The sequence below is a fragment of the Littorina saxatilis genome, linkage group LG1, assembly GCF_037325665.1.
Source record: "Littorina saxatilis isolate snail1 linkage group LG1, US_GU_Lsax_2.0, whole genome shotgun sequence".
NCBI classification, from domain to species: domain Eukaryota; kingdom Metazoa; phylum Mollusca; class Gastropoda; order Littorinimorpha; family Littorinidae; genus Littorina; species Littorina saxatilis.
In genome coordinates, this window is record NC_090245.1 from 44,667,748 (window position 1) to 44,694,200 (window position 26,453).

The 26,453-nt window shown below is 41.7% G+C and overlaps 1 protein-coding gene and 1 long non-coding RNA gene across 3 annotated transcripts in view; both read right to left on the bottom strand.

Annotated features, from left to right (window-relative positions):
- Nucleotides 1-2,640: 2,640 nt before the first annotated feature.
- Nucleotides 2,641-26,453, bottom strand: part of LOC138950586 (growth hormone secretagogue receptor type 1-like) — a 36,313-nt gene continuing 12,500 nt past the window's right edge. The window contains exons 2-3 of the mRNA XM_070322291.1: nt 4,395-4,669; nt 2,641-3,481 (exon numbers count right to left, since the gene is read on the bottom strand). Coding sequence (XP_070178392.1) covers nt 2,876-3,481; nt 4,395-4,669 — 881 coding nt within the window. The 3' untranslated portion in view covers nt 2,641-2,875. The remainder of the gene's footprint in view (nt 3,482-4,394; nt 4,670-26,453) is intronic.
- On the bottom strand, nt 14,564-18,783 carry LOC138964287 (uncharacterized). Of its 2 annotated transcripts, XR_011455080.1 has the most exons (4): nt 18,440-18,783; nt 17,079-17,196; nt 16,689-16,805; nt 14,564-16,219 (listed from the first exon to the last, which is right to left on the bottom strand). It is a non-coding gene; the product is annotated as an uncharacterized lncRNA (long non-coding RNA). The 2 variants fall into 2 exon arrangements; XR_011455072.1 differs by having other exon boundaries at nt 14,564-16,805.

The window sequence follows — 26,453 nt, forward strand, 5'->3', positions numbered from 1 at the left end:
ATTGATGTGTACATTGTTGTTAAACAGTTGTTTGTTGTATGTTTATCAGGGTTTGCTAGTGTGTGATAGGGTTCGTGTCCGTCTGTAGATGTTAGTTTCTTTGTTAGTCCTGTGATGACAACTCTTCGACAAGCGCTTAGAACTGTACCCACGGAATACGCGCTATATAAGCTTCATATTGATTGATTGACTGTCTGTCCACTAAAAAGACCATTCGGTTGACGTACTTGTCAATGTCTTTTTATTTTATTTTAAAACGTGTGCGTGCGCGCGTGTGTGTGTGTGTGTGTGTGTGTGTGTGTGTGTGTGTGTGTGTACCCATGTTTCCACAGGTTTGGTTGCCTAAATCACCATAAGGCAACCATCCACACGTGGATGACAACCTAAACTCTGGATGGCAACCTAATTGTGTGGATGGTCGCTTCATTTAACACCGTTAAATTGACTTTTTTGACGGAAAGAATGTCATAACAATGTTCAAAATGATATTCTTTCCGTCCTCTATAGGCGACGAAATAGGTCAAATTTTGTGCATTTTTTAGTGCAAAATTCTTCGATGCCGGAGCGAGTACTGCACCCAGTGCTGTTGTAGTGCAAGTGCACTAGAAAGGCACTACACCCAGTGCCGCCTCTTAGGTAACCATCCACACTTTAGGTATGTGTGTATTTTCTGTTTTGATATTGGAAAGTCAGCTGTTTTTAGATTTCTCGCTTATTCTTATTTGACACTGAGTTTTTCATTATGTGACCATTTAATGGTCATCACCAGAAGAAGTTTCGTTTTACTTCGCAAATAATTATATGATGGGATATTAATAGCTCACACTGACAAAAATACAGTCGTATGCCAATCATACACAGCTCTGAAATGGCACCACTGCAAGACAATCACATCATGTGAAAAAACAAAACAAATTGAGACTTCCCGAAACACCAGGAAAATATAAGAGGTTAATTTAAAGTAGCCTCTCAGAAAATTTGTTGGTGCTGTTCAAGATTTGAGCATAAAAAGAGCGTTTTGTATTGACACAAAATACAACATAACATGAAATCTGAACCGTTGATTAGCATTCATAAGGCCGTTGGAATGTAACCTTAACATAATCCTTATTTCTTGTGTGAATCATTGAGTTAGTAAACTATCAAAAATAAATCCATACTTACTCTCAAATATTTGAGCAGACACCACCAATGAAACTTCGTAGGAAAAAATAAAACTCAATTAATTCATTTCGTAAACATACATCACATTTCAATGCCATAACTGTAGCGTGCCTAAGCAATACGCAAATAGAAAATTGATTAAACTCTGAATACATTTCTTATCATTTCCAGTCATTTATCAAGGTGTTTTCTTTTTCAGTTTATCATTATGTGCACATTTTGTCTAATATCTGAATTCGGGAAAAAAGTTGCGTTTGGATGAGAACCACGTTCTGTTGATACCTAAGTGTCAGCATTATGTTTGTGTGTGTGTGTGCACTCAGCAAGATTTGCATTGAAACAATATTGAAATAAGCATACTTTAGAGCTTTCAGAACACGGAGCTCCACAACCATATACATACTGAAGCAAATAGTGACTTCGTTGGTCACTTTACAAACAGGCTTTTTGATACTTTGCTAACCGGTGTTTTGCTACTTTTCTAAATTAGTATTGTGATGTTTTGCAAACTTTCTTTCTTTCTTTCTTTATTTGGTGTTTAACGTCGTTTTCAACCGTTCAAGGTTATATCGCGACGGGTTTTGCAAACTGGTATTTTGATACTTTGTAATCTTGTAAGTATTTTGATGCTTTGTAAATTGGTATTTTGATTTTGTTGACATGCATGAAGCCAGCCTCTCACTGAAAGCAGTTACAATAATGTTACAATAAACACAACAACATAATGAATATGTCATAACTGTAAGAATACCACTGATGAAAGCATATGTTTACAATAAACACACGGATTTAATTTATGTTCTTTCTTTCTTTATTTATTTGGTGTTTAACGTCGTTTTCAACCGTTCAAGGTTATATCGCGACGGGGAAAGGGGGGGGGGATGGGATAGAGCCACTTGTTAATTGTTTCTTGTTCACAAAAGCACTAATCAAAAAATTGCTCCAGGGGCTTGCAACGTAGTACAATATATTACCTTACTGGGAGAATGCAAGTTTCCAGTACAAAGGACCCAACATTTCTTACATACTGCTTGACTAAAATCTTTACAAACATTGACTATATTCTATACAAGAAACACTTAACAAGGGTAAAAGGAGAAACAGAATCCGTTAGTCGCCTCTTACGATATGCTGGGGAACATCGGGTAAATTCTTCCCCCTAACCCGAGGGGGGTCTTAATTCATGTCACAACAGTGGGAAACAATCTGCCAGAATACATAAGAACCTGAAAGGCTTAAGCGGTAAAAGACTAAAGTTCCGACAGTGTCAGATCTGAACCGGTAAAATGCCATCCTTTACCAGTTGATGTTATTTCTTAAATAAATGCTAAGGCTCCATGTAGCCGTCGTTCGATTGGCTTTGACATGACGAAGCGGGAAGTTACAAGGCACGAAAGAGAAGAAACATCCCAACCCCATTCCCACCTCAACACACCCCCCCCTCCCTCCTCCCCCACTCCAAACTCCCCTAAAGGCGGTCATTAATTGATCCAAAAGTCGATTTCGCGAAGACTACACGAAGTCTTTTTACCAGAAACTCAGTGCTAAAGCTCCGTGCGGCCAGCTTCGCGAAGCATACTTCGCGTAGTCGACTAAGCCCAATTAAGGACAGGCTTAACCCCAGCTCCTCCCCTCCCTTCCCCGTCCCAATGATGTTATAAGGACCCCCCCCCCCCCCAAACGTCGCCTACAACTAATCCTCAAACGGTGGTCAGTCCAACAGTACGAGGTTTTCGTACAGCACTAAAAAATCGTTGCGCTGGTAGCGGGACCAGCGGTTGATGCAGTCCATCTCATGCAGGTTGTCGTCGGCGTCGAGGACCCGTCCCGCGCGACCGTTGGACTCGTGGTGGCGGATAGGTCTCTGGTTGGCGTAGTCCCTCCAGTCCTCCATCTTGCGGACCCTGCGGCGCCGCTCGCAGCACAGCCACAGCAAGGCCCTGCGGTACTTCCTGGACACGAAGTTGTAGACGAAGGGGTTGATGGCGTGGTTGCAGTAGAGCAGCACGCGCGTCATGTAGAAGAGCGCCAGGTAGGACTCGAAGCTGATGCTCTCCAGGACGCGCTGGTCCACAAACATGCCCCACATGACCAGGGCGCGGTACGGCGTGTGGCAGATGAAGAAGATGAGGACGACGGTGACGATGATTTGGATCATCTGGCGTTTGAGCTTGACGATCTCGCGCGGGTAGCCCTGCAGCTTCTCCTGCTCCGTCTTGAAGAGGGAGATGAGGCGCAGGCACACCTTGGTGTACAGCAGGATGATGGCCAGCATGGGCAGGATGAAGAACAGGTTGGTGGTCAGCACGATGTACACCTGCACGCAACATACACCACTGTGGTTTTGAACGCGGATCAGCGTCAATTTTACACTCTCAATTAAGTGTTCCACAATTGATAAAACAAAAAAGAAATCGGTGCTCACCAACACAAAGACAGCACAGCCAAAGACAAAGTCAAATTTTCGCCTTATGGAGGCTTTACTCGTTGTCCCGAAGAAGCCTCCATAGGCGAACATTCGACTTTACCTTTGTCTGTGCTTTCTTTATGTTGGTGAGTACTGATTGCTTTTGTTTTTCAACTTTGTTTTCACCCACAGTCATCTTGTTGTTTAGATTAAGTGTTCCACTTTGGAACACCCTTTCCGTCACAAGTTTTGACCACTTTCTGACATATAGTACATAGTTCTACTGGCAAGTGTTCGTGTGAACACTTTGAGTCTATTGTGTGTGCCTCGTTTGCGAGGAAAACTATGTACTATCTAAAACTAATTTCAAAACGTGTTACAGAAATGTGTTCAAAGGTGGAACACTTCCGTTTAGTGTGTATGGGTTTCTCCCTGTCAATTTAAAACACAGGAAGTAGCACGATTTTGTTTTCTGTAATTGGAGAAAGGCAACTGCAGCTGGTGTCAGGTATTAGGGAACTTCTCAAGAGGAGGTCACACCCTTGTCAGTTTAAAAATAAAATTAAGTCACGTTTTGACTACATCTTTTCAGATATTGAGGACATTGGCTTTTCGCAAAATGTGAGTTATTTAGTTTTATCGCTACTTTTCAGCTTTTAGCCTGTCCTTAACTGGGCGAAGTCGACTACGTGAAGTGTACTTCACGAAGCTGGCCGCACAAAGCTTTAGCACTGAGTTTTCGGTAAAAAAAAGACTTCGCGAAGTCTTTGCGAAGTCGACTTCGGGCTCAATTAAAGAGCGCCTTTAAGCATGCTCCACCCACCTTGTGCCACATTAGATGGATAGGAGTCTTGCACACGGGCACAGTGGTGCCGTCGAGGAACGTGGACTGGGTGTACTGCGTGATGAAGAGAACCGGCAGCGCAGCAACCACGGAGTTGAACCAGATGAGCATGAAGGTTTTGAACATGGTGGAGCGGCCAGCGGTGCTCTGGGTCACCGTGCGACACGCCACGTTGTACCGCTCCCAGCTGATAGCCAGGATGGTCACAGCTGAGGCATTGCCCACCACGTTCTCCAGGAACGGGATGAGTTTGCCTGAAACAGCGATAAAAGAGATGAGGCCTTGTTCGCAAAGTTCTTCAAGAACGTAATGTGTTTCACTGAAACAGAGAGAAAGGAGATGAGGCCGTGTTCACAAAGTTCTTCAAGAACGTAATGTGTTTCACTGAAACAGAGAGAAAAAAGATGATGCCTTGTTCACAAAGTTCCACACTAACTATCCACACCTCCTCCCGCCTTCATTGGTACAATGACAAGGTTATATTTATTATAGTTGCAACCTTGGAGACTGGTCTGTTTATGTCCCAGGAGCTTAATATACGATGTTTGGAAATAACTGTCGGGTTTGCATAGACTGTGAAAGAGTGAATATTAAGTCAAACTTTCCCACGTGACATTATTGGCCAGTCACTAACGAGGAGTGTGTCTGAAACACGTGGACAGGGAGCACGTGTTGAAAGCTTGCCTCATAAAAAAAGCACTATAGTATCTAGTCTTTTACAACCCATGCCAACCCAACTGAGGTATTCCCGGTGTTCCTCTATTCAAGATGATTTCTGCCTTTTATTTCTTCGGTACCGGAATCATTATTTATTGGTTCATACAATGGCCAATCTCTCGTTTTGCCGTTGGGTTGTATACCGAGCAACAAAAGAAACGCGAATTTTCTCAAGAAAAACGTTTAATCACAATTTTAAAATGTCATTTCTCATAAACGTAACATCGAAACGAATCAAAATCATGGTGGTATGTTCCTCGCACACTGTTCTTGACTATGGCATAGTCTTTTGCTGCCACGGGCAAAGGGAGCCTCTGCAGATGGTCAGTACGGTGTGTGACCCCCATGGACGTTGATGACGGCCTGGCAGCGGCGAATCGTGGAGTGAATAAGTCGGTTGATGGCGTCTCTCGGGATGTTGCACCAGGAAATTGATAAGGGCCTGACGCAGTTCTGCGGCAGTTCTTGGTCCTGGGCGTAACTGGTTGACCTTTCTTTGAATTTGGTCCCAGAAATGTTCAATAGGATTCAAATCTGGGCTGAGGGCGGGCCAGGCCATGATGTCGATGTTATTGTGCTGCATGAAGGCCTGGGTGACCCTGGCTGTGTGCGGGCGAGCGTTGTCTTGCTGCAGAACACAGTTTCTGCGCGCCTGGAAAAAGGGCACAACATGAGGCTGTAGGATCTGGTCAATATAACGCTGTGCTGTGATGCCGTTTCCCTGACCAGGACCAAGATTGTTAAAAAACACAGGTCCCAGGGATTGGTTGAGGCCGATTCCACCCCAGACCATGACGTTTGGTCCACCCTGGGCATTGTGTTCCTTGACGCAGTCACCAGCATAGCGTTCACCTCTTCTTCGCCACACCCTGACACGCCCATCAACATGACTAATGCAGAAACGGCTCTCATCGGTGAACAGAATGTTTCGCCATTGTCTCCAGTTCCAGTTGATGTGATCCTTGCGATGTCTCTGAGTGAGGACTGGTCCTCTAGCGGGACGGCAGTTTTGGAGGTCTCGCTCAGCAAGTCTTCGGCGTATTGTCTGGCCACTGATAGGTCTCTGGTGGTTACCGACGGTGTTCCTGGCTGTTTCATTGGCTGTATGGAATCGGTTTCTCAAATGATGACGCAGGATCTGGCGATCTTGTCTCTGTGTGGTAACGCGAGGTCTTCCACTTCGTTGTGTATCAGCAGTGCTTCCAGTGTTGACAAAACGTTGCTGAAGGCGATATACTGTTGACAGATGCACATTGAAAGCGACTGCTACCGCTTCTGGGTCATCACCAGCCGATAATCGACCCACTGCCCTCTCGCGTTGTTCTGGTGTCAATCTTGGTATCTTGACTCTGTCAAAAGCGTGCCATGGTCTCTTTTTTATTACTAATGCATCAGTGAACACATCTCACACATGAGGTTTCTACTACTCCGCTTGCACGTGCTTTAAGCGCGCATCATGTGCTTCACGCGGAAACTGCTTGTCCCGTGCGTTGAGACAGCAGCAATGGGAAAATATTCACACAACAGCTTTCTTACACATGACTGCATAGTGCATCTATATCCCGAAAATTGTCACTCTCAGATTAACTGCGTTTTTTAAAATCAAAATATCGAAACATAATTCGCGTTTCTTTTGTTGCTCGGTATACTTGCTCATAAAAAAACCCACACAAGTAGCACTGACTTTTTTCCGTTTTGTTTTCGGTATATACAGAGCTTGGACACGATCACAGTACGCTCTCTCTCTCTCTCTCTCTCTCTCTCTCTCTCTCTCTCTCTCTCTCTCTCTCTCTCTCTCTCTCTCTCTCTCTCTCTCTCTCTCTCTCTCTCTCTCTCTCTGTGTGATCGACTATGTTCTTATGTCAGAAGATTTGTCTTTCACAGAGTGCGATTTGAAGGTTGGTGATCGCATTGATTCATGGCATTTACCTGTGGAATTTGTGTGGCAAAATACCAAAGTCTCAGCACAGAAGAAGGGGCAAACAGAGAATGGTGAAGAACGAATAATTTGGTCTGAAAATTATGCAGGAAGGTACAGAGACGAGTTACATTCGGATGATTTCCAGCAGTGTGTGCACAAAGCCCAAACTGCATTGAATTCAGATGTGGATACGTCCATTGATATTTTCCAAACGGGGTTATACAGTGCAGCAGCTTGTATGTTTAGAACTGTTGGGAAGAAAATGGAGCATGTAAATGAATGGTTCGATGAAGAATGCAGACAAAAAAAGGTTATTGTAAAGAGGTTTTTAAATAGACTAAAGAGAGTAAATAAGCAGGAATATGAAGCTTGCCGTGAACTATATGTTCAAGAACGAAAAGTTGATAAAGAACTCCTGGAAAAGAAGAAAGCAGAGTTTGATGAAAAGAGAGTGTGAAAGTTGAAACAAGAAGCAAATGACCCAAAGACTTTTTGGCAAACCATCCGGTCCCTAAACAGAAAGTCTGTGATATATAATGAAATATCAAAGGAGCAATGGTTTGAACATTTCTCGGCTCTTTTTAAAACACACGATGCTACAGACAGTGATAACGCCCCACAACAAAATGGGACAGATGAAGGAGAACCAGTGGCCCCTTTTAACGATGAAATCAGTTTAGATGAGGTGCAAGCAGCTATAAAGAACCTTAAAGCTGGAAAAAGTGCTGGCCCGGACATGATTCTCAGTGAAATGCTTAAAAATGCAAATGAAGTGGTGTTCAGTTATTTGGTACAGTTGTTTAACACACTGTTTGATTCTGGAACTTTCCCTACAGAGTGGTCAAAATCCATTATTGTACCGATTCATAAGAAGGGTGACGTGAACCAACCAGATAATTACCGTGGGGTGTCCTTAACAAGTGTTCTGAGCAAAGTCTATACACACATCCTAAATAAACGTCTTACACACTGGTCAGAAGACGAAAACAAAATGATCGAGGAGCAAGCTGGTTTTCGAGCGGGCTACAGCACAGTTGATCATATTTTTACGTTGTATGCTGTAGTCCAGAAGCACTTGGCCCGAAACATGAAGCTGTACGTAGCCTTCGTAGATTTTAAAAAAGCGTTTGACTCCGTGAACAGAAATGCATTATGGACTGTTTTGAGAAAAAATGGCATTAATGGAAAAATGTTTAAGGCTTTGCAAGGTGTGTATAAGTCAGTACAGGCATGCGTGCGAGAAAAATGTGCGTATTCCGGTTATTTTAATTGCCCAGAAAGGAGTGAAACAAGGGTGCTTACTGAGCCCCTTGATGTTTTCATTCTTCATAAATGAATTAGCAGTCGAATTGTCCAAAAAGGGGAAACACGGTATACAGCTGGTACCTGGTGCCATTGAACTGTTTTTAATGCTTTTTGCGGATGATGTTGTGTTGTTGTCAAACACAGTGACAGGCCTGCAGAACCAGTTGACTAATCTGAAAAATGAAGCGGACAGGTTGTCACTCACTGTGAATTTGGATAAAACAAATATCATGGTTTTTCGTAAAGGAGGGCACTTATCTGCAAATGAAAAATGGATTTACGGGAAAGAAGAACTCAAAGTAACAAATTCATATACATATTTGGGTATGATGTTTACGACAAAGTTGAGTATCAGTGGTGTTTTAAATGAGTTGAGCACAAAAGGTAAAAGAGGTGTCATGGCGATACAGAAGACCATGCGGAAGTTGAACACAGCAGACCCATGTCTATTTTGGAAAATGTTCGACACTCAGATCGAGCCTATATTGACATATGCAGCAGAAGTGTGGGGTTTAGATGAAGCTCAGTCAATAGAAAAGGTGCACACCTTTGCAATAAAACGCTTTTTAAATGTGCCATTACATTCTTCGAACAAAATGGTTTATGGAGAAACTGGTCGCTACCCGCTGTTTATTAGAACAACAGTGAAGTGTATAAAGTATTGGATTAAGTTGACCAGGTTGCCCATGACACGCCTTAGCAGGCAGGCTTACAAAATGTTATTGGCACAGTCTGAGGCAGGTAGAGAGAATTGGATGTGACAGGGGAGGCTACCGCTCCTTTCACAGCAGACTCTGCACCCGAGTTGTTGGCCTTTAAAAGTCAACACCAGTGGATTGTAGAATTCTGTTTGTGATGGGGTCTGGTGGTTTCCGATTGTCTGTATGTTCATGGAAACCTTCGGGTTTGCATAACAGTTTTTATAGGGCTAAGAAATTAGCCCTAACATTTTCAATCCTGTTTGATTGCACTTCGCTTCCCGAGGTGATCGTAGTGTTTCGGCACACGGTTACATCTGGCGCTTGCGAGCAGGGATGGGACTCGGCATGATATGTTCAGGTACATGGCATAATATGACCACTGAACATTTTCGTGCTGTTCCCATTCTGCGAACTTGGGATGGACAGTGGTCCCCCGGTTCGGAACTTCGGGACGAAGTTCATTTCAAACGGGGGCGATTGTGACAGGGGAGGCTACCGCTCCTTTCACAGCAGACTCTGCACCCGAGTTGTTGGCCTTTAAAAGTCAACACCAGTGGATTGTAGAATTCTGTTTGTGATGGGGTCTGGTGGTTTCCGATTGTCTGTATGTTCATGGAAACCTTCGGGTTTGCATAACAGTTTTTATAGGGCTAAGAAATTAGCCCTAACATTTTCAATCCTGTTTGATTGCACTTCGCTTCCCGAGGTGATCGTAGTGTTTCGGCACACGGTTACATGGACAACAAAGGTGAAGAAAGTATTGGTTGAGAATGGATTTGGCTTCGCATGGTTAAGTCAAGGAGTCGGAATGGAGAGGCATTTTTTGAGACAATTTAAGGACAGGCTTATTTGTTGTTATAAACAGAATTGGCATTCTGAAATAGAAGAAAATGTGAAGTATAAATGGTTTTATTCCTTCAAATGTGCATTTCAAGCAGAGAACTATTTGTGCATTACGGATAGATGGAGAAGGGATAATTTTGCAAGATTCAGACTGAGGACATGTGGGTTGTATAGCAAGAAACAGTGGTTTGTAATTGATGAACAAGTACAAAATTGCTTATGTCCATTGTGTACTGAGGAACCAGAAGATGAAGTCCACTTCCTCTTCAAGTGTAAATGTTATGCGAGTTTGAGACAAAAGTTTGCAATTTTAGAATGTGCGTCCTCTCAGCCCGACATGAACACGGTGTTTCGACTGCTGGCATCGAGTGATTTGAGAGTGATGAGATCACTTGCATGTTTTATTGCCATGGCTTTGGATATAAGGACGAAAAAAATGGAAGAAAGAGAATGTACATTGTAGAGTATTAAGTAAACAACAGATGGGTGGTCTGTTCCCATAACATTCTTAATGATTTAAGTTTTAATGATGTGTTTGATGCTTTTAGACTTTTTAACGAATTTTAATGCATTATTGTATGATGATTATGCAACTGGGAGGAAGAATACGTGTGTGAGCGCGAGCGTACGTTTGTGTGTGTGGCAGAGAGAGAGAGAGAGAGATACGATACGATACGATACGAAAGTTTAATTGCTTATAGGCCGTCGGCCCCTTGCAATGGGGAGGTTACAGAATTCATGCGCGGCAAAAGTACGGTACAAAAAAGGGTGGAAACCAACCGGAACCCCTTCAATTATTTTCCACTTGGTCACATCCAAGTCGAAAGTGTCTTTAGTCTGTGACCTGGCAATGTCAATGAGTTCGATCGCGTTGCCGGATAACGACGCTGCTATTTAGTCGACACAAAGGCAGCCAGTCTCGAGGAATGTTCGTATGATACGCACATAGTCATGTAAATCCGTGGTTATGTGCTCAGTTTCTTCTTTGAAGCGGACCCAGTTCACCTGCTTTCCTCTCCGTAGGGAGAGCATGTCCCGTCGCATGTCCTCCGAAGCTGTTTCTTCTGCATCTGGTATCACGGCATACGTTCTGGTAACACCCATTTCACAATCATACACCAGCAAACAATCGTCACTTTCAGCCAGCAGCGTTTTCTTGCCACCTTTGGACTGACACACCATTTTCTTCAACCTTATGTTCCTGAATGTAGATATAGATTTCAGCTGCGTTTTCTTATTCTCGGGCAGCTCTGAAAGTATGTCGAACAACGGAGCTTCTGTCACGGCATCTTGAGGAGACTGGTTGTCTGTTTCTATGTTTTCATTTACACAAGACATGCTTGCTTGTTTGTTGGTACACAGCGTGCTATCTGGGTCAGGTGCGTCGTCATTCATGCGTGAATCTCGCTCTGCATCCAAAGGGGTGAGCATTGGCACATTAGAATGTGGTTGGGTGGACAAGCCACGATGATCACTGGCACGTGCTTCACGGTGACAAGTGACATGAACGTGCGTGCTTTTGCTGGCTTGACCTACATCATTCCTGTTGACATGACACTGGTTATTAATTGTCTCAGTCTGGCGGTATGCGTCGCTGTCAACTGTGCATTGAACATTGTCTTTCTCCATTCCTACCTTGGCACTGTTCTGTTCTGCTCTTCTTTGGTCTCTTCTTTGCTGGTCTCTTCTTTGCTGGGCTGGTGGTTTGCGTCTCCATGCACCGGTCGGTGCAGGTGTCATGGCGAAACCACGGTCGTCCCGGTCACACTTCAAGCGGAGTACGAATACTGTTCCTTCTTCTGTTCCGGCCACTTTCCAAGATGTCACCGTGTGTTTCTCGAAGAAAAATTTCCATTTTTATGTAATATTTTAATGGACAATAAAGTGCTGTTATTGTTATTGTTATTGTTATTGACACAGTAGGGTGGACAATACATCTTCTGCAGCAGTAGGGAGTCCTACGACTGGCATTTTGGTGTCAGAAACGCTGATAAATCAGGAGCTCCAAAAAACGTGTGTTGCTCCTTTGACACACCGGAAGCGACCGAGAGAGAGAGAGAGAGAGAGAGAGAGAGAGAGAGAGAGAGAGACAGAGAGAGAGAGAGAGAGAGAGAGAGAGAGAGAGGAGTGTGTGTGTGGATGTGTTTGCAGAGATGGTTATGTTTATTTCTTCTGTAAATTATATCCCCTTGTCTAAAGGGCTTTTAAAGCTGAGGACAATAAACTCCCAAAGCGTCAAAAAAAAGCGTCTCTCTCTCTCTCTCTCTCTCTCTCTCTCTCTCTCTCTCTCTCTCTCTCTCTCTCTCTCTCTCTCTCTCTCTCTCACACACACACACACACACTCACACACATACTGTTACACGACACTTGAGATTGACGAAGTTCTCAAATGTCGTATAGTTGTGTTCTTTTATTCTACGTGGCCCGTCTTCACAGCAGCAGACAAAAACTCGTCAAATTGAGTTCGAGGATTTATTTAAAGGCACAGTGCAGCTCACAGCCTTCGTTTTGCGTTTTTGTTGCAGCTGAGTGCATTTACAGTTCAAAAATCCTCCTATGGTAGTAAAACAAACCCAAAACTACCCAACGACGACATCTGTGAAGCTCGACAGTTTCTTGTTCACGCGAGGGCATAAATTAACCTAGTTATTACGTGGTGTTTGGTCGGAGTTCGATTCAACTGAGTGATTCCGGCCTCCATTTTGTTTTACACAAACTCATGATGACGTCTGACATAGTTTGCTAGTGACGTGTCTTTTTGTGCATGATGTGATGATCTACGGTACCTAATCTAAATTTAGATCCAAAAATAGGTCAAGACCAGCCGGGTCCGAAAATCGCAGTTCTTGACACTTTGGGTGCAAGTCAATGAAACTTGGTAGTTCTTCTAACGGATAGCTGCCTGAGGTATGACTAAAAGCCCCAGGGGCTCCGTGCACCTGGATTTGACAAGTTCAGTACCTTTAACATTCCATACATACAACTGCACATCGTAGCAGAACTCAAAGTAGAAGCCTTTTACATACAAATCGCGCTGGCCTATAGCAAATACTCAATCTCGAGAATATTCCAGACCGAACATGATACAACTAAAATTATATGACCCGTCCATGGACTAGAATAGTGACATTCTCTGTGACGTACATCAAAAGCGCCGACGCACTTAATCCGAGCGAACGCCACGAACCCACGACTCAAAACAACGTGGTAAACAACTTGTTTTGACAGGACTAGAAAGTTCACCTGCATTCTTGTCCAAACATAAATATTGTGTTAACAAAATATAATATCGGTACTTTCCCACTGTTAGGAAACGCTACCGTTGCTGAGCTTTGGTTCAGTTTTGTGTGTTGCATGTAGTTGACTTATTTGTACTTTGTGGGAAAGTACCGATATTATATTTTGTAAACACAATATTTATGCTTGGACGAGAATGCAGGTGAACTTTCTAGTCCTGTCAAAACAAGTTGTTTACCATGCTGTTTTAGTCGTGAGTTCGGATTAAGTGTGTCGGCGCTTTTGATGTACGTCATAAGAGAATGTCGCTAGTTTAGTCCATGCACGGCTCGTATAATGTAGTTGTATCATGTTCGGTCTGGAATATTCTCGAGATTGAGTATTTACTATATATGCCAGCGCGATTTGAATGTTTAAAAAGCTTCTATTTGAGTTCTGCTACGTTGTGCAGTTGTATGTATTGAATGCTGAATAAATCCTCGAACTCAATTTGACGAGTTGTTTTCTGTTGCTGCGAAGACGGGCGACGTAGAATAAAAGAACACAACTATACGACGTTTGAGAACTTGTGGCAATCTCAAGTGTCGTGTAACACCCACAAAGTACAAATAAGTCAATTACATGCAACACACAAAACTGAACCAAAGTTCAGCAACGGCAGCGTTTCCTAACACACACACACACACACACACACACAAACAAACACACATACACACACACACAAACACACATACACACACACACACACACACACACACACACACACACACACACACACACACACACACAACCTTCGCTTTCCTTCTGGGGAGACTCTGGTAGCCATTTCTGAAAAATTGATAACGAATAATCTATTTTCAGGTCCCCCATCAAAGCAAGAGATAACAAGTACCAATGGACTGAATAAAAATAAGATCGATATAATCGCTTATCGAAAGGATCGATACGGTGAATAACCGAAGTTTGTAGAAATACGCCGTGAAATTGTGTTACATCGTTGCGCAAAAAAGCTCTTGAGAAAAAAAATAGCCCTAAAATGGTAAAGCAGCTCCATATAAACGTCAAGAATACAACAAAATAATGATTAAATATATAATGACTTCCCTTGAAGAGAGAGAGAGAGAGAAAGAGAGAGAGAGAGAGACAGAGAGAGAGAGAGAGAGAGAGAGGGGGGGGGAGGAGTGAGAGGGAGGGAGTGAGAGAACGAATGAGGAAACACAGGGGTTTTTTTATGAGAAAAAGGTTTAAGGCACAATTCCTTATCCAACAGCATGTTCTTAAACAAATAAAAACATGTTGTATTCACCAAATCGTGCAAAAAGTGCAATCTGAATTTAAAAATAAACTAGTGATACCCGTGCTATGCACGGGATTTTCTTCTTTATAAATTACAGAATTAATTGTGAATAAGCAACAACAAAAACTTTTTAAATGTTCGATGGCATCGTACAAAACAAAATGCCATAAATTTATTGGGAGAAAATAGTGTGCACCGTACAATAACAGTTTTACACATCAGCAAATAGGAAAAAGTAACCCAGTGGTAAATATACAGTTGGTACTGTGAACAATAAAACGCCTATCAAATTTTCATATAATTGGGAAAGGATAAAACAGTCTGAGAATTCAGTCAATGTAACAAAATGATTTTGTCACGCTTCAATTAAGATGCATGCTAGTTAAAATGTATAAAAACAATATGTATCATCAATTATATAATTGGGAAAGAAATCTTGTCGCAGTTCGCCGACAGCTCGAGTCACCCACAATGAAATGTTTGTACGATCGACTGCACTTAAATTAGCGGCTACATGGACATAAGTGAAGTACATAAATGTGCAAAAAAATGTGCCCATAGAACAATATTTTTACACATCACCATACATGTCTTGAGCTGTCTTGAGACAGGAAAAAAACAACCAGTGTTAAATGGAACAAAATGTTTACACTTTGGCAAACATGTGAATAAAAAGTAGTTAAAATGTGAAGTTGGTTCTGCGAACAACAAAATGTTTACATATGCATTGTGCACAGAGAAGCAAAATGTTTACAGATCACCATGCATATGTATAGAAAAACACACACACACAACGCTAAATGTGCAAATGAACTGTGTGCACATCGTCATGCATACAATTGGGAGCTGGAGAAAAAAACAGCATTAATGATCGCAATGAAGAACACTATCATAGGTGCACATCAGTGCACCCGTACTTGCAAAAAGTACAGCAAAAGTACAGTTTGTTCACACACACACACACACACACACACACACACACACACACACACACACACACACACACACACACACACACACACACACACACACACACACACACACACACACACACACACACACACACACACAGTAGCAAACTCAAAGGGATTGAGAAAATGCAATCAGGTGCAAAATGAACAAAATATCAATGTAAAACCACACACAACACACTGAACTAAAGTTGCAAAGGTGTGTACAAAGAGAATAAAAACAAATATTTACACATCACCAACTTAGGTTTGAAATGATCTGAATGCAAACATAGTTGCACATCCAGTCACTCTGTGAGGCAAGTACCCTGACTTTGACAACAAAAGCTATCTTTTCAGACCATCATCAACCAATTTTCAGATGTAGAACACATGTAATTGTAAAAAGTACATCAATTGTTTGTTCACACACTGTAGCAGCTAAATTTGGTGTGGGTTGTGGATCATGGTGTTACACATCAGCAAATAGGAATGAAAAAGTAACCCATTGGTAAATATACAGTGGGTTCTGTCGTTAAATTGTGCCCTTTTATGAGATTTCAGTCAATGTGGACAGCCTGAGAATTCAGTCAATGTGACAAAATGATTTTGTCACGCTTCAATTAAGATGCATGCTAGTTAAAATGTGTAAAAACAATATGTAACACCAATCATGTAACTGGGAAAGAAATTTTGTCGCAGTTCGCCGACAGTTCGAGTCACCCACAATGAAGAGTGGACAAAGTTGTCGATGCCTGAACACTAACAGCAACGGAAAAGAGAGTGATGTCCCCCTATCTGTCGCCTTGTCTGCGGAAGAGAATGACGCAGCCCTATGTGAAGAAAAAACAATATATAGATTGTACACAGGTGTATGCCGCTTTCGGAGGAAGCATGCTGGGTATTTTCGTGTTTCCATAACCCACCGAACTCTGACATGGATTACAGGGTCTTTTTCGTGCGCACTTGGTCTTGTGCTTGCGTGTACATACGGGGGTGTTCGGACACCGAGTAGAGTCTGCACACAAAGTTGACTTTGAGAAATAAATCTCTCGCCGAACGTGGGGACGAACTCACGCTGACAGCGGCCAACTGGATACAAATCCAGCGCGCTACCGACTGAGCTACATCCCCGCCCAGTGAATGGGTAAATTTGAACTTTAGCGTGTTAAATTCATAGCTCATAATTCATTGGCATTAAAGTCTCCAAATTAGTAGAACGTACACTTGCAATCACCCAAATCAATTAAAAATGCTGAAATTTGTAGAACCTGCATTTGCTATCAATTAATTGGGATTTACCTGTCAAGTGTGGACAAAGTTGTCGATGCCTGGTCGATGCCTAAACACTAACAGAAGCAGAAGAGAGTGGACATCCCCCTATCTGTCACCTTGTCTGCGAAAGAGAATGACGTCTTCCTATGTGAAGAAAATGAGGAAAAAGAAAATGAGGAAAAAGAATACATAGATTGTACACAGGTGAATGGGTAAATTTTAACTTTAGCGTGTTAAGTTCATAGCTCATAATTCAGAGGCATTAAAGTCTCCAAATTTGTAGAACGTGCACTTGCAATCACCCAAATAAATTAAAAATGCTGAAATTTGTAGAACCTGCATTTGCTATCACCCAAATAAATTAAAAATGCTGAAAATTGTAGAACCTGCATTTGCGATCAATTAAGTGGGATTTACCTGTCAAGTGTGGACAAAGTTGTCGATGCCTGGTCGATGCCTGAACACTAACAGCAGCGGAAGAGAGTGGACATCCCCCCCATCTGTCGCCTTGTCTGCGGAAGAGAATGACGTCTTCCTATGTGAAGAACATGAGGAAAAAGAATATATGGATTGTACACAGGTGTATGGGTAAATTTGAACTTGAGCGTGTTAAATTCATAGCTCATAATTCAGAGGCATTTAAGTCTCCAAATTTGTAGAACGTGCACTTGCAATCACCCAAATAAATCAAAAATGCTGAAATTTGTAGAACCTGCATTTGCTATCAAACCACTTGCCTGCTTTCGGACGGGTATACCCGTCATGCGCTTGTGCGGCCGCAGCGCCTTAAGACGGGTTAACCCGTCTTCTCCGTTCCGGGATTTTCCAGAAATGCTATGTCACTGCTGACACACAAATAGCAGCCAATGGCTTGGTAGGATACCTCATTCTCATGAATAAACATAAATGGTGACGCAGTTTTGCGTCTCAAGGCTATTTTCGGCCTTGGCGACAGGGTAGGGGAGAGAAATCTCGACTCGTCAAAATGGCTAACGCGTGACAGTCGACCGGGCCCTAGTAGGGAAAAACAAAGCCGGACTGACACTACAGGCGGTGCAAATGATTATGGATACTGACAGGGGAAGGGGGAGATCTTCTTTCGGACGATTCGTTGGAAACAGGTAGATGATAGTGATTATAATCCTTTCTTGGAGCAAGCAAAACAGCCACCTGTGTTTGATCCACAGGCACCGGAAGATGCGCCGGACTGATTTTTCAAAAGTTCATATTTAAACATCATTATAAGCCAAACTAATTATTATTTCCATGATTAGACACTAAAAACAGATTCTTGGTTCAATTTCCCTTAAAAATAACATAGGTTTTACTTACCTACCTACTGCCAGTTTGGAGCTAGAATTATTACACCCCTAATTCCAATATTCCCTGGCAGTCACTGAGTCAGGAATGCACATACGCAAGTTTTGATTGGCAGCGAAAGGGTTAACTGTCAAGTGTGGACAAAGTTGTCGAAAGAATGCAGCATTGAAAGAGGATAGCAAAATGAAAATGTCGGCTAAGACACGTGGTGAAGCGAACAAATTATCCATCTCTAATTCCCCCCCCACCCCCCTTCCTCATGTATGGGCTATGCGAAAGAGAATGGCAAAATCACAATGTCGGGTGAGACACGTGCCGACGTGGTGAAAACATTCTCCACTTCTAACCCAATTCTTGATGCAGCGTTGAAAGACCCTGGCGTGGTTCTTCGAATAAAGCCTGGACTAAACCCTGTGGCAGAACGGTTTCGGAACACTTTAAGAAGGAGACTGACTTACCTGTCGAGCTTGTCGATGCGTGAACAAACACTCGCCGAGTCGACTGAGCTTGTCGATGCGATGCGGACGGAAGTGACGTTTCGATAAGCTTATTCGGTCTGAGCCAATGGGAGACCCGGTTCGTTTAACAGCCAATGGGGAGGCCTTCCGGTTGCGTCGTCTGTTAGAAAATGTCGCACCAGAATGCCAGAAAAAGCCATTTGGCTTCGGAATCGGCTAATCTAACCGGGCGCATCGTGTGCGCCGCAAAATGTTTCTAGATACCCCAGAGATCGGGGCCCAAATCGGCCGGGTTTGGGAGGAGATAGCGATGCAAGGCCCCAAAACGGTCGCGTATTATAATATAGATACAGATCAAGTTAGAAAGACCACGAACAAAGAAAGAAATATAAACAAACAAACATACAACAGACACAAACAAAACAAAAAAACAACAACAACCAAGGTCACACGAAATCAAAGTACAAAATAAGTATAAAGATAGACAAATACACACACACACACACACATACACCACACACACACAAAACCGAACAAACAAGGCCATATATAATTTTGTAAAAACTTATAAGAATTAATTTCTTGGAGTAGGCTTACACAGGTAGTTGAAGCAGTCAGGATGTTGATTTTTCGTATGCGTCCAGATGGATGTATGTTCTTTTTCGTGCACACTCCTGGCCACATCTGAAATGATTAGCCTTTACGAGAAAGACTGTGCCTCTGATAAATTGTTCCGAGCTGTTCTATTCAGAAAAAAAGTTAAGGGCCGAAATAAAAGACAACCACAATTGACAATAAAACCGTGCTCGAGGAGAAAATCAATGCCTTTTTTCTGCAAGCGGTCCCACGCTTGAAGAACTTTCTTTTCGGAAACAGACAAAAAGGGAAGACTGGGAGTGAAGGTTGGGTGTGTGTGAATAGAATAGAATAGAATAGAATAGAATAGAATTTATTGTCATCAACCCTTAAGGATATTGACACAAGTTGTACAATAACTGAATGGATAAATAATGTACAAATTATTTCATTCAATATTGAAACAATTAAAAACAAAGGCTCCAAGCAATTTTTGAATTTTTTCGTCTTTTTTAAATAACAGATCGCTTGGTTTCCTTAAGTCACAGTTTGATACTTCTTCTTCTACTAACTTTTTTCTAATATTGTTAAATTTCTTGCAATTGTCTAGAAAATGTAGCTCATCTTCAATTACTTTACATGTATTACAGAGGCGATTCTCTCGCAATATTCCTCTATGACGCCCAGTCTCAATTTTTAAAGAATGTGTGCTTGTTCTTAATTTTGCTAGAGCTTTTCTATGATTTATATTTGAAATATAAATTAAATAGGCTTGTATTGTGTATCGTTCTGTAATTAGTGAATAAAACTCAAGTCTTGAACATTTTTCAGATTTTTTGTTTTTCCAAAATAAAACGTATTCATTCATAATTTTTTGTTGTATAGCAAATTGTAATTTATTAGCATTAAATGTAAATTGGTTTTTCCAAACATGCTCAAATCCTACAAGTGATAATAATTGTTTAATAAATTGCAACCATGGACTTGTTTTAGAGCTAGATATCATCAAACTGTATAAATGATGTAATAAAGACTGTTGATTTGAATCTAAGATATGTCCCCAAAATCCTATGACTTGTGATATCATCTTTATACTTAGTGGAAATCTTCCCAACTCTCCTAAAACTGGAAGACACATTGCTTTCTTGTGTACTCCTAAAATAAATCTACAAAATTTTATATGTGTAGATTCACTTGGACATTTATTTGATAAGCAATTCTCAAAAACTGAATGAAGATTTGAGATATCTTTCTTGTTAGTAAAATTATATGGAAACCAAACCTCAGCTCCATATGTTAAAATTGGATGTACTAACATGTCAAATAGATGTAGTATAGTTTCTGTCTGAACATTTTCATTTATAAATGCTTTACGAAGATAATACGCTGCTTTGTTACCTTGCTTATTCAAATGATCTTGCGTTAAATCAAAATTACCATTTTTATGAAATATTACGCCCAGATATTTATATTGATCTGTTACTTGTATTATGTCCTCACCACATTTGAATGTATTACTTATCTTGGTTTCTGTACGACAAAAAGGTATAATCTTAGTTTTTTCTGTGTTAATTATTAGTGTGTGTGTGTGTGTGTGTGTGTGTGTGTGTGTGTGTGTGTGTGTGTGAGTGTGTGTGTGTGTCGGGGGGAGGGCTTTTTTGGCTCACGTAAGTGTAGCCTATGCGGTGCTAACTTTTGTCTGTCTGTGCGTGCGTGCGTGCGTGCGTGCGTGCGTATGTATGTATGTCTGTGGTCGAAACTTTAACATTTGACTGAACACCGAAATACTAATTTTACCTGGTTATTATTCAAGCAACAGCTTCAAAGTATTGAAGCGATGATCAACATTTCGTCGGCACGTATGTAGTTAAAGTGTGTATCCAAAGAAAACGGGTGGTGGGGGGTTTTGGGGGGGGGGGGGGGTAAAAACAGCCGACTGGTTTGTGTGGTGTGTGGTATGTAGACCAGGTCAGGGGTCAAGGTTAGGTCAGATCGCGTGAAGGATTGTGGTATAGATACAGTTATCACCGAGCTGCAGTTCGCCGATTCGGAGAAGACGATTTCACATTGTTCGGTTTCGTAGCTCCAGAAAAAATAGATAAAGAAGATACCAAAGGAGATTTCCTACAGGTTAATCTGCACAGCGTGTTTCCAGTGTCTGCGCGAGGAAGCGCTGTCAAAAGCGCAGTGTCGATCTGGCCATCTGGCAGTCGTGTCCCCGTAAGTAGGCTACAGACAGACACATCTAGATCTAGTGTCTCGCACTCTTGCACCTTGTCACCTATGCTTACTGTGTGTGTGTATGTGTGACGGAGTGATTGAGTTTGTGTTACTGTTACTGATCGGGCAAGGCTTTTACACGGGATAAGACCATCGATTCACGTGCAGAGCCATACCAACAAGTCGCGTAAAGCAAAATCAATACATTTAGTCAATCTGTGGGTCTGAAATTCCCTCTGATTAAACGCACTGTACTTTTCCACCAAGACTAGTAAATCATAGGCTGGCCGAAACCTCCGAGATAGCGTCTAGATAACACTGGCCAATCGAAACCAATTTTCATAAACGTATTTATTTGATTTTTGAGACTGTTTTCAATCCAAACACAACATATAATTATGCAACATATGTATATATTTTTGGATTCAGGAGATGAAGAGAAACCCAATGCAATCGTTTTAAATTTGGCAGTGAAAACTTGATTTTAATCACAAATGTATTGAACAAAATAGTTATGTATATTATTTTGTTAAGCTTCCGACCCCCCCCCCCCCCCCCAACCGGCTAATGTTTCTCAATTACGCCCTCTCCCCCCTAGCCTAGATCAAGCCCTATAATAAACACGGAAGAAACAAGAATAACCCTAATCTTCTCAGCAACACCTACAGACAACCTCAACGTATAAAAGAGGATCGTAAATAAAAAATAAAATAAAATAAGATGAAATGAATTAGAAATACTATACAAATAAAAAAATAAAATAAAAATAAAAATTGAAACAAGTTGCGTAAGGCGAAATTACTACATTTAGTCAAGCTGTGGAACTCACAGAATGAAACTGAACGTAGTCCGCCGCTGGTGCAAAAGGCAATGAAAGTGACGAGCCTGTTCGGCGCAGCAGCGGTTGCGCTGTGCTTCATAGCACGCTTTACTGTACCTCTCTTCGTTTTAACTTTCTGAGCGTGTTTTTAATCCAAACATATCATATCTATATGTTTTTGGAATCAGGAACCGACAAGGAATCAGATGAAATAGTTTTTAAATCGATTTCGGAAATTTAATTTTGATCATAATTTTTATATTTTTAATTTTCAGAGATTGTTTTTAATCCATTTATATTATTTTTGAATCAGAAAATGATGAAGAATAAGATGAACGTAAATTTGGATCGTTTTATAAAAACATTATTTTTTTTTACAATGTTCAGATTTTTAATGACCAAAGTCATTAATTAATTTTTAAACCACCAAGCTGAAATGCAATAGCGAAGTGCGGCCTTCGTCGAAGATTGCTGGGCCAAAATTTCAATCAATTTGATTGAAAAATGAGGGTGTGACAGTGCCGCCTCAACTTTGACAAAAAGCCGGATATGACGAAAAAAAGAAAAAAACGTCCGGGGATATCAGTCCCAGGAACTCTCATGTAAAATTTCATAAAGATCGGTCGAGTAGTTTGGTCTGAATCGCTCTACACACACACACACGCACAGACAGACACACACACACACATACACCACGACCCTCGTCTCGATTCCCCCTCTACGTTAAAGGTGGTCGTCTACATTTTTGCTTTTTTTCAATAATCTTATGGTTAGATTTCGCTAAAAAATTATGTCAGATGATGAATGAACCATGGGGAAAAAAGTTATAGAAAAAAAAATATATGTAAAAAAAGATTTTATTTTTGGGTAGCGTGACTCACGCTTCCAATATTTTGTTTTCTGTTTGCTGAGAACATGTGCTTTGCCTAAAAATACTGACCAATCAAATTCATGTCACTATGCTTATAGCCACGCCCAAACAAGTGCAGCAACAGTTTGACACTGGAGCGCTGTCCACGCTTTTTTTTAAACGCACGAAATGCACGGGATTTGAGAGGAGTTTTGCGCTTGGCATTTTCCAAATAAGGATATCCTACTATGAGTACTACGCTGGAATACTACAATGAATTTTCAAACGGCTACACTGGCTTCGTCTTTCCTGATCGAAAGGGGGTGTATTGTTGATAATTGTAGATGATAGACTCTGCATTTTAATGGTCAAATGGCGATTTCGGTATAAAAATGTAGACAAGGACCTTTAAAACATTTAGTCAAAACTTGACCAAATGTAAAAAAGCACACAAAAGACAAGAATTCGACACACAAACACGCAAAACATGTCTAAAGCCGTTGCATGCAACATGCGACATATTTATGAAAGCTTCCGAGAGTCTCATGGCTTCAAATGGATGTGTTTTGTGACAGATTCTGCAGTAAAGGTTTCTCTCCGACATGAAAATACGCAACAAAAATCATGCAAGAGAGCTGCCGCCATGCAAAAACCTTACTCTTACAAATTCGTAGTTATGTCAAAATAAACTCGTCTGTGTCTCTCTTTTTACATTTAGTCAAGTTTTGACTAAATGTTTTAACATAGAGGGGGAATCGAGACGAGGGTCGTGGTGTATGTGTGTGTGTGTGTGTGTGTGTGTGTGTGTGTGTGTGTGTGTGTGTGTGTGTGTGTGTGTGTGTGTGTGTGTGTGTGTGTGTGTGTGTGTGTGTGTGTGTCTGTGTCTCTGTGTCTCTGTGTCTGTGCGTGTGTGTGTGTAGAGCGATTCAGAGTAAACTACTGGACCGATCTTTATGAAATTTTACATGAGAGTTCCTGGATATGATATCCCCAGACGTTTTTTTCATTTGTTCGATAAATGTCTTTGATGAATGATGACGTCATATCCGGCTTTTTGTAAAAGTTGAGGCGGCACTGTCACACCTTCATTTTTCAATCAAATTGATTGACATTTTTGCCAAGCAATCTTCGACGAAGGCCGGACTTCGGTATTGCATTTCAGCATGGAGGCTTAAAAATTAATTAATGACTGTGGTCATTAAAAATCTGAAAATTGTAATTAAAAAGCTGAATCTGCTAGCAACCGTGCTGTTCAAGACTGTTCGAACTGTCGTCTGCTAGACGGGGTTGTGTGAATCCGAGTCGAGTCAACTGCGGGGTTCAGCGACAAATGAGGGAGTGGCATCAAAACGAAAAGAAGAAGACGAAAAGAAGTTGGAGATACAGTTAAGATATATGGGTAAGAGAAGAGGATGTGAGGTGTTAGATGTATCCAACCTTAGGTGTTCAAACTCAAAACCGGGACAAAGTGGAAAGCGATGTACCGCGACCGACTCTCAGTGCCGACATACAACTTCCAAGCTTTATTGCCAAATTAACGTCTACAACAGGCGAAGTATTGAAGCTTTGGCTCACCTAAACCCGACGACTGAATATGTAAGTGATCCACGTGTGAACCGAAACAGAACAGCGCGATGACAGCCAACATTTCTATCCCCGACTGACAAACAGTAACACTGCATGCGAACTGACTTGGGTCAACGATCAAACCAGCACGGCCCGAACTGAATTTGTTGCGCTGCCATTATCGTGCGCAATTCTGGTAAAAATATAAACCCGGTATGCCGAATTGAGTATAACGAAAGCCGATGTCAAATATACACAGGGATATTTTAAAAATGACTTTCAAAATGTAAAAGCAGATAGCAGACCTTTTTATAATCAATATGAATGACTGAATGTCCACATACAAGTCGAATGACGCCGTCCATTATGCTGATAAATGGGAACTAGCTTAGCGCATGAATTCATTGACATGAATTTCGACTGCGGAGGCTTTTGGCAAGCTGAAAACAGGCACGGGCAGGTTTTAGTGGAAAAAGTAAGTGTTTTTAATGAAAACGTCGGAGTAATGGGATAAAGAGCTTACACACCTCATCCTGAATATCTTGCATATTTTGCCTCGTGTCGATTTTCAGGTATTACCTCGCCTAAGGCTCGGTAATACCTGAAAATCGACCCTCGGGAAAATATGCAAGAGTGTGTAACCTATATATACACTCCTGAACACATGAACAGGAGACGGGAAATTGGATACTCTGATTGTCACATGAGAACGTGTCACAGGGGCGATGTACCGACTCGTCCCCTCCCATCTCGCCCTCTCCCATCTTGCCCCCGCTCATCACTGACAAACAACTGGCAGGTGAAACAATCTATTCATGCAGTCAGCTGATGTGAAAGTTTATACCACAGCTCTGGATATGTTTAGTCCAAATAAGTGATGGAAATCCATCAAAGATATAAACGCCTGAACAGGCGAACGAAAACTATGACACAGACAGTACACAGATACGAGCTCGTATCTATGTAGTTCTCTTCACCTCTGACAAAAGACGAATTCCAAAAATAACTCCGTCGGTTTGGATGGGTTGTGGGAGAGTGACCTTTTCCTGCACAACGGCAGACACACAATTAATCACTAGCGAGGGTTGTGCCGGAAACATGTGCGTGTCTCCGCGTGTTTCCGGCGCATTCCTCGCTAGTGATTGGTCAATGTATTGTTTGTCTGCCGTTTTGCAAGAAAAGGTAACTCTTCCACAACCCATACAAACCCGACGGAGTTATTTCCGAAAATCGTCTATTGGTAGGTAAAAGTCTATTCATGCTTGATCATATTTTGCATCTCTCGACAAAGAAAGATCTAATTTTCTTTGTCATGAGTCTCTTCTGACTTTGTGCCGGCCAGATGGGTCTTGTAAGACAGGCAGAATAGTTTGGTCTCCAAAACGGGTAGCTCAGTTGGTTCGCCACTGGACTTGTGATCCTAAGATACTGGGTTCGAAGCCAGGCCGGAACGGACACGGGTCAACGTCATGTGTAGACTGAGAGACGGCATCCATGTGCCACATCCGTGTCACCACATTGGCACAATAAAGACCTCGGGGGAGAGAGAGAGAGAGAGAGAGAGAGAGAGAGAGAGAGAGAGAGAGAGAGAGAGAGAGAGAGAGAGAGAGAGAGAGAGAGAGAGAGATGGATGGATGTTTTATTGTTCTAATCAATGAGTTGATTTTGACAATTTTCAGACAAATAAAATTGGTGCATAAAACGAAATTAATAAGGGTGAGATACATTGGGACATAGCCTACACATGCAAATAAGTGAGGCAAAATAAAGAAAGAGCCTGCCAAATGTTGAGACATAATCATGAAAACATAGCTTGGAAAGATAATATAACTTAAGCAAACATTGTCAAACGACACCAAGACACATACACAGATATATAAGTACAGGCACGGACTCGGACACACACACACACACACACACACACACACACACACACACACACACACACACACACACATACAGATACATACGTGTGTGGGCAC